General features: G+C 43.4%; 1 protein-coding gene across 1 annotated transcript in view; it reads right to left on the bottom strand.

Moving 5' to 3' along the window:
- Window positions 1-17,263, bottom strand: part of prex2 (phosphatidylinositol-3,4,5-trisphosphate-dependent Rac exchange factor 2) — a 126,020-nt gene that overhangs the window by 9,578 nt on the left and 99,179 nt on the right. Inside the window, exons 37-39 of the mRNA XM_049565244.1 lie at window positions 5,336-5,402; window positions 4,564-4,754; window positions 425-527 (exon numbers count right to left, since the gene is read on the bottom strand). Coding sequence (XP_049421201.1) covers window positions 425-527; window positions 4,564-4,754; window positions 5,336-5,402 — 361 coding nt within the window. The remainder of the gene's footprint in view (window positions 1-424; window positions 528-4,563; window positions 4,755-5,335; window positions 5,403-17,263) is intronic.

Below are 17,263 nucleotides of genomic sequence, written 5' to 3'. Positions count from 1 at the left end.
ATCTCATAAGATTGAAATCAGATAGGGGTGAAACAGCAAAATAAAGTATTATATATACAGAAGCAGAGCTAATAATTTTTGCGTGTGGACAGCTGCTGACACTTCTTTCATCACCCAGAAATATACTTACTTGGCTGCCTTTAAAAATTGCATTCCCACTGAAGTAATAGTGTCTGAGGGAAACAGTAACCAAGGAAGCTAAACGGCATGGATGCTCCTCTACATGCAACGTTAAACTCATTGCTAATACTCTTTTGGCAGCCTTGTTTGACTCAATGAAGCATACAGTTTATCTAATGATTTTGGATGCAGAGACTGAAGCACAAATTCCCTCTGAGTGAGGAAATGTCACAGCAGGGACTGCAGCAGTGATAACAGGAGTGGAAATAAAGAGAGAGGCTATATGCATGTGTGTGAGACATACCTGCTTCCTCATAACATCAGTGGCCTGCATGATGCAGCGAGGGGGCAGGCCGTGGTTCCGGGCCAGCAGGATGGCCTGCTCCAGTGTCACACTCAGAGTGCAGCTGTTGGTCAGAGAGAGAAAACATCAGGTCGAGCTCATACATTTGCTCACAGTCTGCATATTTATCAGATTCTCACTGAGAGATTAAATGATGCTGGATGATCATAGAGAAAAATATTGCTCCTGTTAGTGCAGTTTTGGGAATATAATTGTACTATTTGTACTATTTAGTCTAGTTTGCCTAAGTTTCCAAGCACTGGAAATAAAACTAGCCCATGTTGGTGAAGATTCTCAGTCATTCAGGTCACGGTAATCCTCAGTGCTATATCGTAGGCAGTTAGTCTTGCTTGCGTTTCTTGAAGATGTTTTGCATCTCATCCAAGTCACATGTGAGCTCTTGGTTTCAGAGTAGTTGAGGTCACAATTGTCACATGTGAACTTAACGAAACTCTGAAACCAAGAGCTCACATGTGACCCCAACAACTCTGTAAAGGTTCACCCCCACACAGGGTTTAAAGTCTGTGACTCCGCACCAGTCATCTAGAACTGATGAAGCTTCTTGGATGAGAGGTGAAATGTCTTCAAGAATTGCAAGCAAGTCCAGTTACCTACAATATAGCACTTATGAAACTAGCCCATAGTCCAACTTCTTATTTATGTAAAACCTAAATAGTTCAAATTTTGCTGTGCCTTCTTACAAAGGTGCACACAGGTTATCATATTCAGATGAGAACTTGTGAACTTGCACTCACAGGCTGAGATGATCATCGAGCTCGCAGAAGCGTGCACTGCTACAATCCTGTGAAATCACAGCGATCGAGGTGAAAGAGCAAGTTTTAGGGAGCCACACGACTGGCTCCAACTGATGTTACCAGCCAAAGACAGCAGCAGCTGTATCCTGGATATTTCGGCCTATTTTTGTACAGTGGGGGAACATGGGGACATGTTGTCCATCTTCCTCTACAGTCACAATAAAATCATTTATGGTGACAGTAAACACCTTTTTCAGTCAACACTATCTCATTCACTCTTTTTTAACATGCTGTCGTGGCAATCAAAGTCACCCTTGCAACAGATGTAGACTGAAACAAACATCAACAGAAAACAAAAGCATGCCAAACTCAAACTCTGGGCTTCATCCAGATATGATGAGGCTCTGGCAGAATTCAGTACGATTATATCAAATCTCCCCGCACGCATTTTGCTCCTCTTGACACCTTGTCATCGCCTTCACATTCCTCCCGCATCACCTTCGCTCATATCCTTGCTAATGAATCATTTCGCTTGCCACTGAGATGTCACTCACAGTGAGCAAACACACGGCATCAGGAGAATAACAAACCTCCTGATCTTTGCTTTAGACCGAGCAGAAAGAGAAGATAGAACCTTGCGGTGGACTTTCAGCACTTGAGAAGACTTCCCGCGTTTCTCATCATCATCAGGATTGATGCTTCTCGTTGCAGCCGAGAGAAATGGGTCCAAGGACAAGTCAGTGTGTCTCCTGTGGCAGAGGCGAAATGCTCTCACTGCCATAAGGGTGTGATGTGCGTAAAATGAGTGTTGACGCGAGTGTGTGATTTATTAGTTACAGCAAACTTAGACACACTGTGTCTCTTCCCCTCTCTCAACTTTACACACACACACACACACACACACACACAGGCAGACTGCAGCATGTGGATAAATCCTTAGAGAGCCTGTGACAAGTATCAAGGCTGCTGGTGACCTTTCTATGATAACAAGCTGTACTAGTATATCGATCCAGGGCCTTTTCACTGCAAATTGAACTGTCCAAAGTTCCAACGCTGCCAGGCGCAGTTACAAAGAGTAACATTGCCATGGGGCCGCTAAGAAATATGAGCTGTTTGTTTAATATCTCCATCTCTTTGGTAGGGTTTCACACCAACTGAGAACAAAACTTAAAGAAAAAGAAAGAGCAGATGTGTGATGAGGAACTTATTGCCGCCAGAAGCCAAACTTTGAGGCAATCAGATCAAGATTTAAAAGCCCCCGCGAGTTCCAGTTGCATAACTTTATGATGGCGTAACATGATGTGATAAAAGTAATGAACTCAACAATCATCTCCAGTATGTGCCAAAAGATATCCCGGTGGAGAATTGCAAAAGAATGTCCTTTCGCAGGCTACCCCAGAATATTTTAAGCATCCATTTTCAGCTTCCCACACCAATAAAGGAAGAGAAAAAAAAATCACCCACAGAGGATCTTTAAATATCTCTTCAGCTGGAGCAGGATGAAGGAACTGCACAAAATCTGTGTGAGTGTGTGTCTGTGAGGCTGCACGGTTTCCCTTTTCATTAGGGCTGGTGAGATAGTATGAGGTGATTTATACCCATCTGTTTTATGTTGTTCCAACCCATATCCCATTTACACTCTGTGTTCCATCCAGAGCTAAGTCCATTCTGATAAATGAGATGAAACAAGAGAGCAGCACACACAAAGAAAGGGAAAGAATGACAGAGAGGAAGCAGAAACAGGAGGAATGAGCAAAGAGGAAGCGCACACAGGCCGAACATTTATTTCTGAGAAATAACTACTCTGTGAAATTCCACGATAATGAATAAAAAGCAAGTTGGAGTGTGGATTAGGCTTTGTGCTTGTGGTATTTTCTCCCTGCTCTGATATCGTTTTTGTTCTGCTATCAGACGGTGAACTCTCCTTTTGCCTCTCTTAATGTTCTTTGTGGGAGGTGATGGACAAAAAAAAAAAACCTGGAGAAGAAAGGAGCGCTGCATATTGCAAAATGCTGATGGCCCCAAAATATCACGCTTTCACTGTTATTAAAACTCATCCATCAAGTCAACTAATCCAATCAATAGTGCCTGAGAAGGCTGCCACACTGATAATGCAATTTCCACATTACTAATCTACTGGCTTGGTTTCACAGCTTTTTCAATTATACCAGATTTAGTTTGTGTGCTCACCATTTACACGAGCAATACATTTTGAATATTTCAATGTTCGAGAAAGGAGTGAAATTGGTTCATTCGTATATAATCTGTATTCTGTCAATCGTAAGGGTGTTATACATGAAAAGCTTGTCGGCCAAAGTTTACGACATTGATTTTGTGGATTTCTTCAGGCAAAGCCTCGCTAACTCACTCTCCTGTGAATCCAATATGCCCATCAGTCTGCAGCTTTGCAGGGTAAAACAGTGTTTAAGGAGGAAGCCAGTTCACAAATAATCCTAAATATGGCAGGAACCTGTCACCTGCTGTGTCACGCTACACTTAGCCTGCCTGCCTGGCTGAGTTGTGGCTAGTGTGTATAATTGCAAAGACACACACACACATAAACGCACACAGGCTGCAGGTTAATAAAGTAGCAGCAGTCATTGCACGGACAGGAACTTTCTATTAGAGCTCAGGCAACCACACGGCTCCATCCGCCGCACTTTATCAAGCCATCAGTCACACCCGGCGAAGGCGTGAACGCGGGCATGTGTGAGCATGTGACTGAGACGCAGAGATATGGAAACTGTCACTGGGTAAAGAAGAAGGGTATCACAGAGACAGGTGGGTGCGTGGAGGGAAGGGGCAGAGTAAGAGATGAGGGATGAAAGGTGGGGATCAGTGGTGACAAACGATCGGGATATTTCTGTCCCTATGCATTGATGAATGGTGCCCTTAGCTGCAGGTGAAATAGGCTGCCATATATAGAATTCAATGAGAATGGGAGTAATTGACCTGTCTCCTCCCTGTGTAAAGTGCTATACCTACTTGAAAGTCCCTCATCTGGTCTGAGAAACAATGGGCCCTATTAACTAGAATATGCTGCTGGTAATTAATGCAGAGAAATGGGTATTAATAGAAAATCCCCATGGTGAGGAGCGCAGGCAGGGTTCTCATGAAATTGAGAGGTAGACAGAGGATAAAAGAAGGTGCAGGCAACCAGTGAGAAACTCTGGTAGATGTGGTAAAGGTGAGAGGAGTGTTAATGCAAAAGAGATGAAAGAGAAAAGAAAACAAGAGAGCTGTCAAAAGAACGAAAACAGTAAGCAGGAACATGTAATTAAACTGGAGGCGGGTTCATACGCTGCCTGGAAGGTATGTGTGGCATATATGTGCCCACTCACTCACCGATGCACACCGCTGTTGCACATGACGATGTGTGTGGCTCCCAGACGCGAGCAGAGCTCAGAGGCCACACTGAGCAGCCCCACTCCGGAAGCCCCGCAGGCGGTGTACTGACAGGCAGCGGTGCGGCGGCAACTGATAAAACTCTCCATCAGACGGTACAGCTCCTCAAGAGCATTCAGGGGGCGCATCAACTGGGCAGAAACAGAAGGAGAGGGGTTAGTGGTGAGTCCAGCTCGGGAATAAAAACACTGCCAGGCTGTTTATGAGCAATTTGCATAAGAAGAGTAGATCTGCTGAGTATGAGGTGTTTGTGGTCTTCTGTCAGGTAGATTTAGATTGTGCTTTGAATGCAGATTTACAACAAAAGAGAGCTGCCCACTGGGAAAACATGCTCATGTCAGCTTCCTGGTGGTAACTACAGGAAATATTAGGTAATTCTAGATAACATTAGGTGAATATTTTATGCATTTACTGTAGGGCTGGGTGTCGGGGCTTAATATTAGTACTGGTATCACAATATTTTAAACTATTCCCCACCCTAATATGGTCTAAATTCACACTGACACAGTCAATGTCACTCACTGAAGTAAACAGGTATTTGCTGCCGATCTTCTTTGCTTGATTATACATATCAGTCGACTTTGCAGCTGCCATCCTGTGAGTCGTTACACATGCAATCACTTCCACATTGCAGTGTTTAGATCTAATCCTGCTCTCCAGTTTTTCCATGATGTCATGAATGCAGCACAAGGTTGTGTGAGGTTGTTCTTACCTTATCTATGAGGGCAGCTTTGGGTGCAGAGCTCGGTGGCATGTTGGACTGATCCAGGTAGAAAGCCCTGAGGGGGAGAAACAATAGTTTACACATGGAGTGAGTCTAACTGGATGTTTGTACTGCAGTGGAGGAAAAAAACAGTGTGTATTAAGTATTAACATACTGCAGTAGACTAACAATCACACACAAGTTGTTGTTTTTTTTATTTATTTAGAGGCTCCATTGCCTGAAAAACACAATGTGGTATTCTTTTCTCTGCACCATTAGGTCATCAGGAGCACTGGCTGCTTTTCTGGGAAAAGTAGGCCACCTGCTCATTATGGAGCTTCACCATCTGACTATCAATCACGAGAGTAACTTGGGTACAGCTCAGCAGAAACACGAACTAAGCATCTCTTATCCTGGGCATCACTCCAAATGCCATTGCCTCATTCATTCACGGAGCACAGTCCATTTTGGTGTTATTTTCCTCCTTTGTCCACCAGAGGCAGCACTGCACTGGTGTCATTATGCAGACAGAGGGGATGTATGCCGCAATGAGTCCATCTGAGGTGGAGTGCTACTGGTGCAAACTCAGCAGTCTGTGACTCCATCAAATCTCAGTAATCCAGCAGTGGGCTAAAAATAGGTACACTACACCACATTAAACCCCTTGTAATAAAATCACATACTCCATTACTTCTTTGCCGGCAGCAATAATAATGTACAGTACACACAGTCACCCATAGAGTTCAGAAATCGCAAATAGTCAAGGAAAAATTCAGTCTGAAGCGATGCAGCAGCGACAGACTTTGAGGGAGGGAGATTGTTTATGAGAATCAGCCGAGCAGGGCTCATTCGTCTGCATTCACTCTGCTATTAAGTGATTAAAATCAGGCCAAGGAGGCATTCATTATGACTGTGGTATTTCTGCCTGACATAATATTAATGAAATTAATTCATCAGAGCAGAGTTAACACATCCCTGATTCAAGATTTTAGAGTGATTATAAACCAGGCGGGTTGGAGTGAAAAGTCATTGAGAACCCTGCACACACACACACACACACACACACTATATATACCAAAGTCATACTGGAGAAAAAATACCTGCCTAATCATACATGTGACAAGTCCCTTAAAGGAGTATAGTTAGTAGTATCTAAAGGAGAGTACTGCAGATTGCAACCAGCTGAAACTTCTCCCGGTAAGGTTTAAGGCCTAGTCCACACGAGCACGAGTATTTTTAAAACCGAACTTTCTGGCCTCCAGTTTTTAAAAAATCTGCGTCCATACGAGTGTTGTAATAAAAATACCTCCGTCCACATGACGCCGCAAATTCCAATATCAAGCAATGTAATACACAGGCCAAAGCAGTAGGTGGCAATATAACTCCTAACTGTAAGGCCATTGTAGCCAATCAGAAGGCAGTAAAACGTCATTACCGGAAAAACAACAACAAGCATAGTATAATGCAGCAGGAGCAGTCTCCGTAATAGCACACTCTTGCGCCTCTGTTGCTGGATGTGGTTGAGTAGCGTTAGTTGTATAATACAGCCACAAAGTGCTGATATGCTGCTAAATAGCAGCAGTATTTTGTTTAGGTCCATCCTCAAATCGTCTCTCGCACACACTGGATCGGGTAATAACACAGCTGTTTTCTGTTTACGTCGCACACTGTGACGTCATACAATGGAGATGAGACAACATAACTGCGGTTATCCTGTCCACACATGACTGCTGACACCAGTCTTTTCCAAAAAGTTCACCCTGGACTCCGGTTACAAATAACTCCGGTTACAGAGGCCCAAAACTGCGGTTACGTGTGGATGAAAGGCCAAACCGTAAGCAAAGAGTCACAGTTTTATAAATACCCGCATTGGTGTGGACAGCCCCTAAGAGTCCTAGATTAGGAGTGATTTAGGAAAGTTGTCAGAGCAGCTCTGAGCAAGGAAGGGACTTTTACCCTAGTGAGGAGGTATGTTTGACCCGGCTGCTAGGTGTGATGTATTCTTTTAACAGATGTGATTGGTTGTTACAGACACGCCATTTTTGTGAGCCTGCAAGGTGTGGACACCCAGTGGAAATGAAATGAACTGCTGACTGTGAAAGTGTTGTCATTGTTACTGTGTTAGTCACTCTGTTGATGGAAGGTTGAGACAGACTCAAGTCATCACTGCTGCACTGTTGCCTTTTTCCAGTTTTTAAATATTTTAGTGTTGATCACTTTATTTCCGACATCACAGCGTTGGGTGGGAAATGTGTGCGTATCCCTAATGACATCAACCACACATTATCCCTACACAATCTAATCTGTAGCATTTCATTAACTCACTGTCATCCAGTGTTTGGAAAAAGTTTCTCCGACCTCTCTTTTCTCCTCTGATTAAGAAACTCTTAAGCCTCTGAAAAGTCCTCCTCCCTGCATCTAACAGTTTTTCACCTTAGGAGCTCTTTTAAGGTTTAAGATGCTCTGTGAATTACTTTTACCTTTACAAGGACCTAGTCTTAAGAACAAGTCACTAAGAATTTTTTTAGAATTTCATCACTAGGAGCAACCAGCCCCTGCGCTCATCGCGGTGACTACAGTGGCCATTGTGAAAATGCAAAAATGCGACTGGCCCTATCTAGAGTCAGTGTATGGTTTGTCCATTCTGAGCTACTGTACAAACATGGCTGCACAACATGGCGGACTCTGTAGATGAGGATCCGCTCCCTATGTAGGTAAAAACGGCGAATTCTAAGATTTCCAAAACACAACAATTCTAACTTTCAGGTGATAATACACTAAAGAATACACAGTTTTTCTAATACATCCCATTTCTGCTGATATATCCCCTTAAATCCTACACACTGAATCTTTAAGCCTCCATAGTACACTTCATCCATTTAAGCCTATAAAGCTTTGGGTCTAATATGTGAGCAAATGTTTCTATTCACTTAAGCTCATTCACATCTAAGTTTACGATGCAACATCTACTCTGAGACACGGATGAGTAACCTGCTCATTTTATATCTTCACTTGTTGAAGTTTTCCAGGCATCTAATCCCTATCGGGCAAATTATCCTTTAACCTTGTGGCGTGCTCTACTGAACGACTAAGAGCAGAGTTTGCTGAGGGTTCAGACAGAGCTAACAGCCCATGTAATTGGTTCAAGATGGCCTTATCGTTCAAAAGATGCTCGGGATAGACCAGGAGTCACACCACATCACGGCGTGGAGCACACACCTCTTCATCTCCTCTCGTAAAAAGCAAGTAAAGTGGCGTAATGGCCACAACTGCTGAACAATCTACATGAGGGGCATTGGGCCAGTGTTTTGTTGAGTCGACTGTTTAAAGCTCTAAATATTTGATTTTCTCATTAAAGCTTCAACAGTAAACACCTGGCATCCATATTGTAAGTGTGAGCATGCCGGTGAGCGTGTGGCGTTCAAGGTCTGGTTGCTGGGGAAAAACAAACGGCTGCAGTTAATGAAAGTTAGATCCAACAGTTTCCTAACAAAACATCATTCTTTTAACAGGTCAATAGAGAGAGCCGAGATCGAGTGGAGCGATAAAACGCTACAGAACACAATAACACAAAAGAAAGTTTATTGGAAATATAAAAAACCTGGCCCTGAAATAGTTCCTACTTGGCTCGCACTGCAGGTATGGCCTGTTATCTGTCAACTTCAACTGTGTGCTGTGCGTCCATTCACCCTTGTCCCCCTGCTTATCGGTCAGCTGCTCAGACTTTTATCTTAAAGGTATAAAAGAGTATCTGCCTGAGAGGAGTCGACTTTTGTATCACTGCCCAACTTCATCTGCAGGCATCTGTTTATCTGTTTCAGACTAAATAAAAGCACCTCGTCCCGCCCTTGCACACCTCTTCTGCAGAGGCAAGGTCACAATACCCGCTGATTATCTCATCCTCTTGCTGTATGAGTCCTTTCTAAAAATACCATCAGCCACAGCTTGAGGAGCAGGGCTGACTCTCCTGGAGGTCTCTAATGACAAAATAATAGGAGTGAGACTGCAAGTGATGTATGGTTTAAAGAGGACCTGCATTACATCTTCTGAACTGATGATGTTTTGTCAGAGGTTTGGAGACGGAGCACCTTAGAAACATTTACAGTGGATGAAAAATGAAATTCTGAGCCCACACACGGTGTGCAAACACAACACTAAGAACATACTGGATTACATACAGATTATATATATGGTTTAAATCACTGGGGGTCTGTTATTTCTTCACCCATCTATACTGGCTCTCAGGTTTAAGCCCCTGAACTCCAGCTGCCCCAGGACACTGAACGCCCCTGCAGACTTTCACACAAGTATGGATTCTTTTGGCATTCTCCAACCCTGAAGAAAAATTCTGGCGTCTCTCATTGATTCTCAAGTTTTTGGGTGGAATTTGGTGCCAATCAAAACTCCAACCCACCATCTGTCAGTCAGTAACATAAAGGTTACCAGAACTGCTTGTCGTTCTGCTTCTTCTCTTAAAGCTGCAGTTGGTAACTTATGTGAAAATATCTTTGTGTCATATTTGCTGAAAATGTCACTATATTCTGAGAGAAGTACATTAGACAGATAGTCTGTGACAAAATCATGTCCCTCTTCTCTGCCTACTGCCTGTAATGGCATTCAATAGAATCAGACTGCGGCACACCGGAAACAGCCAGTCAGAGCCAAGAAGTCTCTAACGCCGCTGTCAATCATGTTAATCAGTCCATGAACAGTGGTTAAACTGTCAAACTAGGCAGAGTTGATTAAATACGGAGCAAAATTCTGTAACTGCACTGCGTATTTCTTGCCTCAAATGTTTTCAAAAGCATATTTTAGTGGACTGTTGAGCTGTAAAATGAGAACGTTTAGCCCCGTTTCCACCGAGCCGTACAGTACAGTTCAGTTCAGTACACTTTTTTTCAGTTTCCACTGTGAAAAGTTATGGATGGTACCAATGGAAGCGTTCAATACCATCCCCATTTTTGGTCCCCCCTCTGTTGGGGTACCTAGCACACAGATCTGGCACTAAAAGGTGGAGCTGTGAACACTGCAGTCTGTTGACTGGTCAGTAGAGGACAGTCACTCTGCTCAGGGCTGAGCTGTGGCTGGTTTTGAGGCTCACTGTTCATACTGTGGAGAGTTTTATTAGTAGACTGTCACTACAAAATGAAAGGATGTTTTGCTGCCTCTCACAGCAGCTGGAGTCTGAGAGAAAAAAACGTAATTCACTGGGCCAAGTGAATGCTAGACAGAGCAGTGAGTGACAACAACCCCGCCCACATTTAAGAGTACTGTTTGCGGTGGAAACGCTAGGGTCTAGGTACCATGTCTGAAGGTTTACTTTTGGCTCCAAAGGTACCATACAGAAAGTGTTTGGTGGAAACGGGGCTTTACTGACCGCCATGTTGGATAGAGTTAAAATGGAGTGCCAAGCACCGCACATTGGCCGGAGCAACTTTCTCATTTTACAGCTAAACAGTACACTAAAACATGAAGTCTGAAAACATCTGAAGTGGAAAAATAGGCAATGCAATAATAGAATCTCTGACTGCATTTCACAAGCAGTGACTGACATGATTGACAGCTGCGTCAGAGACTGTTGGTTGGTTCGTTGGTTGTTTTAGTTCACATGCAGTAAGGCCATTAGAAATGCTATGAGGTGGGGTGTCCAGTGGGTGGAGCAGGCATCCCATATGTGGGGAGGGTGTCATTACTATGGCGGTTGCGGGTTAGGTTCGGGCCCTTTGCTGCATGTTGTCGCCCCTCTCTCTTGCTCTCTCCCTTTCACGCTTTATACCAGATATCCTGTCTAATAAAAGCTAAAGCCATAAAAATAATCTCAAAAGAAGAAATGCTATGAGGCTACAGAATAAGCAGAGGATTATGATTTTTTTTCACAGATTATCTGTCTCATTCAGTCCTGTGTAAATATGGTGACAGTTTTGGAAAATATGAAAAAGTTATTTAATATCAAAGTTACCAACTGCAGCTTTAAGAGCATTACTCCTGTTCATATTTCTGCTTTCAGTCGAAGTCAAGAAATCCATACCTTTAGATGCAGCCTGCTCGTAGCTCTTTCTGCAATAACCAAACCCCAAACGACCACACACACACACACACACACACACACACACACACACACACACACACACACACACACACAGCCAATAGTTTTTTTTTTACACAAGACTCTAATGGAGGATTTGGCTGCAGGCCAGAAAGGACCTGCTCTGCGTGTAGCTGGTTTTATTTTATTGGGCCGATGAGAATACTTAATTCTCTTTGTTTCTGCTTCCGTCATGACAATAGGACACTCGAGGCCCTTTAAAGCACAGGAGTATTAACAGTCAGCTGCAGCGTCAAAGAAGAAGGATCTGAGGCACAGATGTTTTCAGAGGAGCAGCGTGGGAATGGGCACATTAGCATGACATCCCCTGTTCAAGAGGTACAAAAGAAACAAAAATGATCCCCGAAATACCTTGAGAGACACGAGGAAAAACGTTTTACACAAGCCTTCTGCGGATTTGGTATCACATCCGTTCACTCATGAGGACACCACAAAGGAATCTAGGATTTATAACATTACATGTGACCCTGCAGAAAGGCATGCTGGTCCATGTAAATCACTCACACCACCATGATGAATGACACTCGGTGTTATTAAATCCCCCAGAAACCCCTGCAGTGTGTGGCAGAGCTGCCTATAAGGGCTAATGAGGGCTTCCAGGAGCCCACACATGGCTCATGGTGATGCTTCTGCACTGACACCAGCAGGATGGGGTGTGTGTGAAGTGCGCTGGAGGTCATTTCCTTATCCCACGCCTCCTTCCTATTTACACTTTCTCACAAATATTTATGACCAGCTAGATGTCAACCATAGCTTAATATGGAAGCACATGGCAGCAGGAAAAGCCTTCAAACCCACCTGAGATAAATACTGATAAAACAAGAATACGTAAGCAACGGTGAGATGTTTTTTTTGTTGTTGGTGTATCATTAAAGGATAAAATCCCTGCATTATTACACACACATCATCATCAAGGACAAAGATGCCATTTTCAAACTATAGTGTCAATCAAGACCAGGCAAAAATGTCCGATCATTGACACCCAAAGCACATTAGCATTAAAAGGGTCTCAATGTTAGAGCCAGTTGAGGACATATTATCACTAAATCACTGTCACCGAGGACACATATGCAGTAACTGTAGATATTACAATGTAAGAACAGCGACTGCCTTAAAATGGGGAACAAATTTACGACCCTGATGCTGCACAAAAGTAGATGCAAAGTCTTCCCGGCTTCTCACAGAGGTGATTTTTTAAACACAGAAACTGCTGAGGAGGTGAGTCAAGGTCTTCTTTACAACATCAAGCATCACTGAGTGCAGAGCTGTCATCATTATGGCTGTTCAACGATAGAATCGAATGGAAATGATTAATGGAAACGGGTCTCTGATGCTCAGCCTTTCTAGGCTTTATAGACAGGGGTTCAGTGCACACTAGCTGGAGCAGAAAGAAGCCCCACCAGCTTCCTCTGCGCTCTAGTGAATTGGGACTCCCTTTGCCGCTGCAATGACTGTAGCATTTTCATCACTTTCTAAAATGGGGGGAAAGTAGAGACAAGAAAGCTCTGTTTCTGTTTAGGAAAAACATTTACCCAAACTGCCAGACTGCCAAACTGCCTCCCTGCTGTAGCTAGGATAATATCCATAATCAATTATAATTGCCCAAATAAGACGTATTTTTCATTCTGTGAGGAAAAACTTTACTTCTCAGGTTACACATGCAGCCATCCGAGCAGCAATCCCACTTTGAGCAAACTAGCTGCACTGCCGCATTTCTGTAGTGAGGAGCTTACAATGCATGTCACATGGAAGATGTGGGAACTTGCTGCAGTAGCTATTGTTATATTAATCATCACTGCCCCAGGGAGGAAGAGAAATGCCATCAATTACATAACGCAACAACGATGCTGTTTGAGCAACAGATTTGTGGCGTTGTTTTGATGATGAGCACAGTCCATGTTTTGTGTGCTGAACGACTTACAGTGATGTCACACCATATATCGTCTTGTTCTTTGAGCATATATTGCAGAGGTGTCCTTGGAGAACAAACAATATGATTTACATAGTTGGATTTGCACATCTGTTTTTGTGTCTGCGAGGATGCAAGCAGAAGTAGATATATGTATGTTAGAATAACAAAGCCTAACCTGTGTGTGTTAGCGGCCATTAATTGATCAGCTACTTGCATTAATCATGTTGTCATGCATGCAGCACTTTAACTAGAGCATTTGCACTCTAAACATCAGGTCACGTCTGAACAAGAGTGAGAGGATCGATCTCTGCTCCGGCCGCCGGACAGCAGAGATAAAGGAAGTGAGTGACTACTGTGTTGAAACTGACACTCTGACCTGCAATAAGCATCAAACATTTTCACTTATTAAGACAGACTGCACTGCGGTGGTGTAATTACCAACTCTGATGGGAGAGCAAATACTGCGAGTGCAAAATGACTTCGAAGCTGTGCTCTGTGGTGATGACCGATGCATATTTAACCAGCAAAGTATGAAATACAAGTCTGCAGTAAGAATAAAATATACTATTTGTTGGACAGTGCTATACGTCCAAGTTTATTGCTTATCTTTCAGCCACCATGCCATCATTAAACACCATTTGTCAAGATTGAGTGGAATTTTAATATCCACATAAATCAAGCGATTTACCAAAGGGACGTGTACCATGAGAAGTGGAAGTTTCACAACTGCCTCTGTGATGTAGTGCCAAACTCTCCCCACTACTGCCAAATGCATTTCAATTAGGGGGAGAAAAGTCTAATGCCTGCAGTGCAACTGTTCCGTCTCAGCTGTGCCAGAAGTTATTGATTTTAGCACATCTGCTCACACTCACAGGTTACTGTTACACCTGCAGCATCAATATATGGACACGAATTAGGTATGATTCACCAGCGGACAACATGCAGTACATGCCTGACTTCTTCCTTTATTCTTTCCCGCAGCTATATGTACGGTTCTCCTTGAATCGAAAGCATGGAAGCATGCAATGGGACACCCCAATTCCCTCTTGAAGCTTCCTGTCAATAAGAGCAAAATGAGATGAAACCACAAGCCTGCAATAATCTCTCCCTTTGAATAATACATTTGCAGATTCTGTTCCGGTTCCCCCCCTCTCCACTCTGCCCTCTTCGACACGCTTGCACACTCTCCTCCTCAACCTATCATCCTTATCCCCTCCCCTGAAACCCTTTCCATCTTCCCAACCTGCTCTGGTGATCTATATTCCCCTTTCGATTTCCCCTCTTCCACTCTCAGTGTGTCCTTAAGCAGAACACGCTTTCCGTTCAGAGCATGCTCTTTCCTACCCTTTTCAGTTGTTGCTACTTTCTTACTAGAGAGGAGGCAACTGTGTGCATTTGGAAAATTAGCTCACAATTTGTGACAGTAAAATAAGAGACGATTAGTTTGTCTTCCTGTTTGCGTGATGAGAAACTTCCAAGAGATTTAAGCAAACAAGACTAAGACTATGGCTGACTCTTACATGTCAGGGTTACAAACCTCTTCTACCTAAATGCACGTGTCAGCTGAGACGGTTTATGAAAGCTTGAAAACATGGGTGCGTGCTCTGGCTCTACATACCGCTGACTCCCGTGGCACCAGCCATGTGCTTGTGATTTGGCCTGTGAGTTTATGTTTTGTGGAAGACTTGAGTGACGTCATCAGGGCACTATGGCTTTGCTTGGATCATACTGTATCTTGGTGTGGGTATGGAAAGCATAAGCTGGAGACAGAGAGGCTGCTGGGAAATCGTACACTAGCCCTTAGAGTCAGATTGTATAATGCCAACAACGCATGCTGGCAAAGGCATCAGTGAGGGAAAAAGACAAAAACAAAAATTTCTTTTGGACCAAAACAATGGTTTCTCTTTGCTTTTGAATTTCACTATGAAGCACTCTGCATGTATACAAACATGCACACACAGTCTTCACAGAAAAGCATTTCTCATCTCAACAGGGTTCCACATTATAATGAGCAACTGTTTAACTGAGTATAAATGTTCCCAATGCTCCCATTTATAAGTGAAAATGCAAATTTTCATCATCATTACTTCAATTTCTCCACATGCAATGTTATTAGTTAGAGATTTCAATTATCGCTCCTAAAGATGATATCTCAGGGCTCCCAAAGGCAAACAGAGGTCTGAGGTGTTAATGTGTGTTTGACGACATGAAAACATGCAAGAGTCTCGGCCCCTGCAGTTCATTCAGTTCAGTATTGCGTGCTGTGCTGTTTCTGTGTGTCAGTCAGCTTCTGGCTGCGGCCCACGGTGTGGGTTTAACCCAACACTGCCGTGGCCGGGCTCCAAGGATAACGAGGTGCCTGAGGTTGGAACGCTGCAATGGAGAGAGGAGTGACATCACAGGCTGGTCTGTGGTCAGCCGAAAGACACATGGCAGCCGGCAAAAGAAAACTACTGGTAACATTACATAGAGAAAGACACTGTATTCATTGACTGTTGAAAGCCATCTGGGAATATTTATTTTACTACCACTGATACAAGGAAATACTACTGGGTGGGAGTGAAGAAGGTGTTTCTGGTGTAGATTGCCTGTTAAAGTTTTGCTAGTGTTGACTGTGTTATTCCATGTGTGCACGAATGACTCAGCAGCAAGGTGGAATTTAAAGCACTACTTGGAGAGTGATGTGGTTAACACCACAAAACAATTAGTCAACGGCAAGTCCATCAACAAAACTTAATAAGCAACTATTTGGACGATGGATTCACTCTCTAATTTATTTCCTTAACTTTTACTTTTGTAAAGAGTCTTTCCTTAGGTCTGTACACATCAGGGCTCCAGACTAGCTTTTTACATTGGTTGCACTGGTGCGCCCAAGGTTTTTACATTTGGGCTACCTTTTGGTCAGTTCCCATTCATTAATTTTCCATAACCGCTTCTTCTATTGGGGTCAAGGGTGTGCTGAAGCCTATCCCAGCTGACATTGGGCAAGAGGTGGGGTACACTCTGGACAGGTCACCAGACTATCACAGGGCTGACACATAGAGACAGACAACCATTCATACTCACATTCACACCTACGGGCAATTTAGACTCACCAATTAACCTGCTTGTCTTTGGACTGTGGGAGGAAGCCGGAGTATCCGGAGAAAACTCCCACTGACACAAGAAGAACATGCAAACTCTGCACAGAAGGGCTCCCCCACCCTAGATTCGAACCAGGAACACTCTTGCTGTGAGGCGACAATGCTAACCACTACACCACTGTGCTGCCCAGTTCCCATACATATCTGTAATTTCTTTACATATTACGTAACTGACTAACGTCAAAGCAGTGTTGTAGTGCTAAAGATCAGTCTTGGTCTCGAGTCCACTTTTTGAAAGTCTCGGTTTCGTCTCACACTCAACTGCATTTTTACTTGGTCTTGTCTCGGTCTCAGATAAAGAGGACTCTGTCAAGACCGGTCAAGTCAACAACTGTGGGGATATCACTAAAGCAGCGATGAACAGAGACAGTAAAGTTCATTTCAGCCCATTACTGTTTGCCCATAGAAACAAAGGTTAATTCCCATACATTAAATTCACCTCTACAATTTTGATGATTTAATGAAGACAAATCAGATACAGCACCTACACACACATATACAGTAGATATGTAGCAAATAAAGAGACGAATGAAGAGGAATCTTGATTTATTTCTATGGGAGTTTTATGGGAATGTGGATCTTTCAAATCCAGTTGGTTTTGGTTTGCATATTCCACATTTAATCCTAAATTTGTCCTGCAGTGTAGGACCTGTACTGGTCTGGTCTTGGTCATGACTTGGTCTTCGTTTAGGTGGTCTTGACTGCAACACTGCGCTAAAGATGTTGGGTGAGGATTAGGCATTTTACGAGGGGTGGAGTGGGTACCTCTGCCGATG

Source organism: Epinephelus fuscoguttatus, linkage group LG21 (assembly GCF_011397635.1).
Source record: "Epinephelus fuscoguttatus linkage group LG21, E.fuscoguttatus.final_Chr_v1".
NCBI classification, from domain to species: domain Eukaryota; kingdom Metazoa; phylum Chordata; class Actinopteri; order Perciformes; family Serranidae; genus Epinephelus; species Epinephelus fuscoguttatus.
Note: the sequence above shows the minus strand (reverse complement) of the source record. Positions and strands in the feature narration are given on the sequence as shown.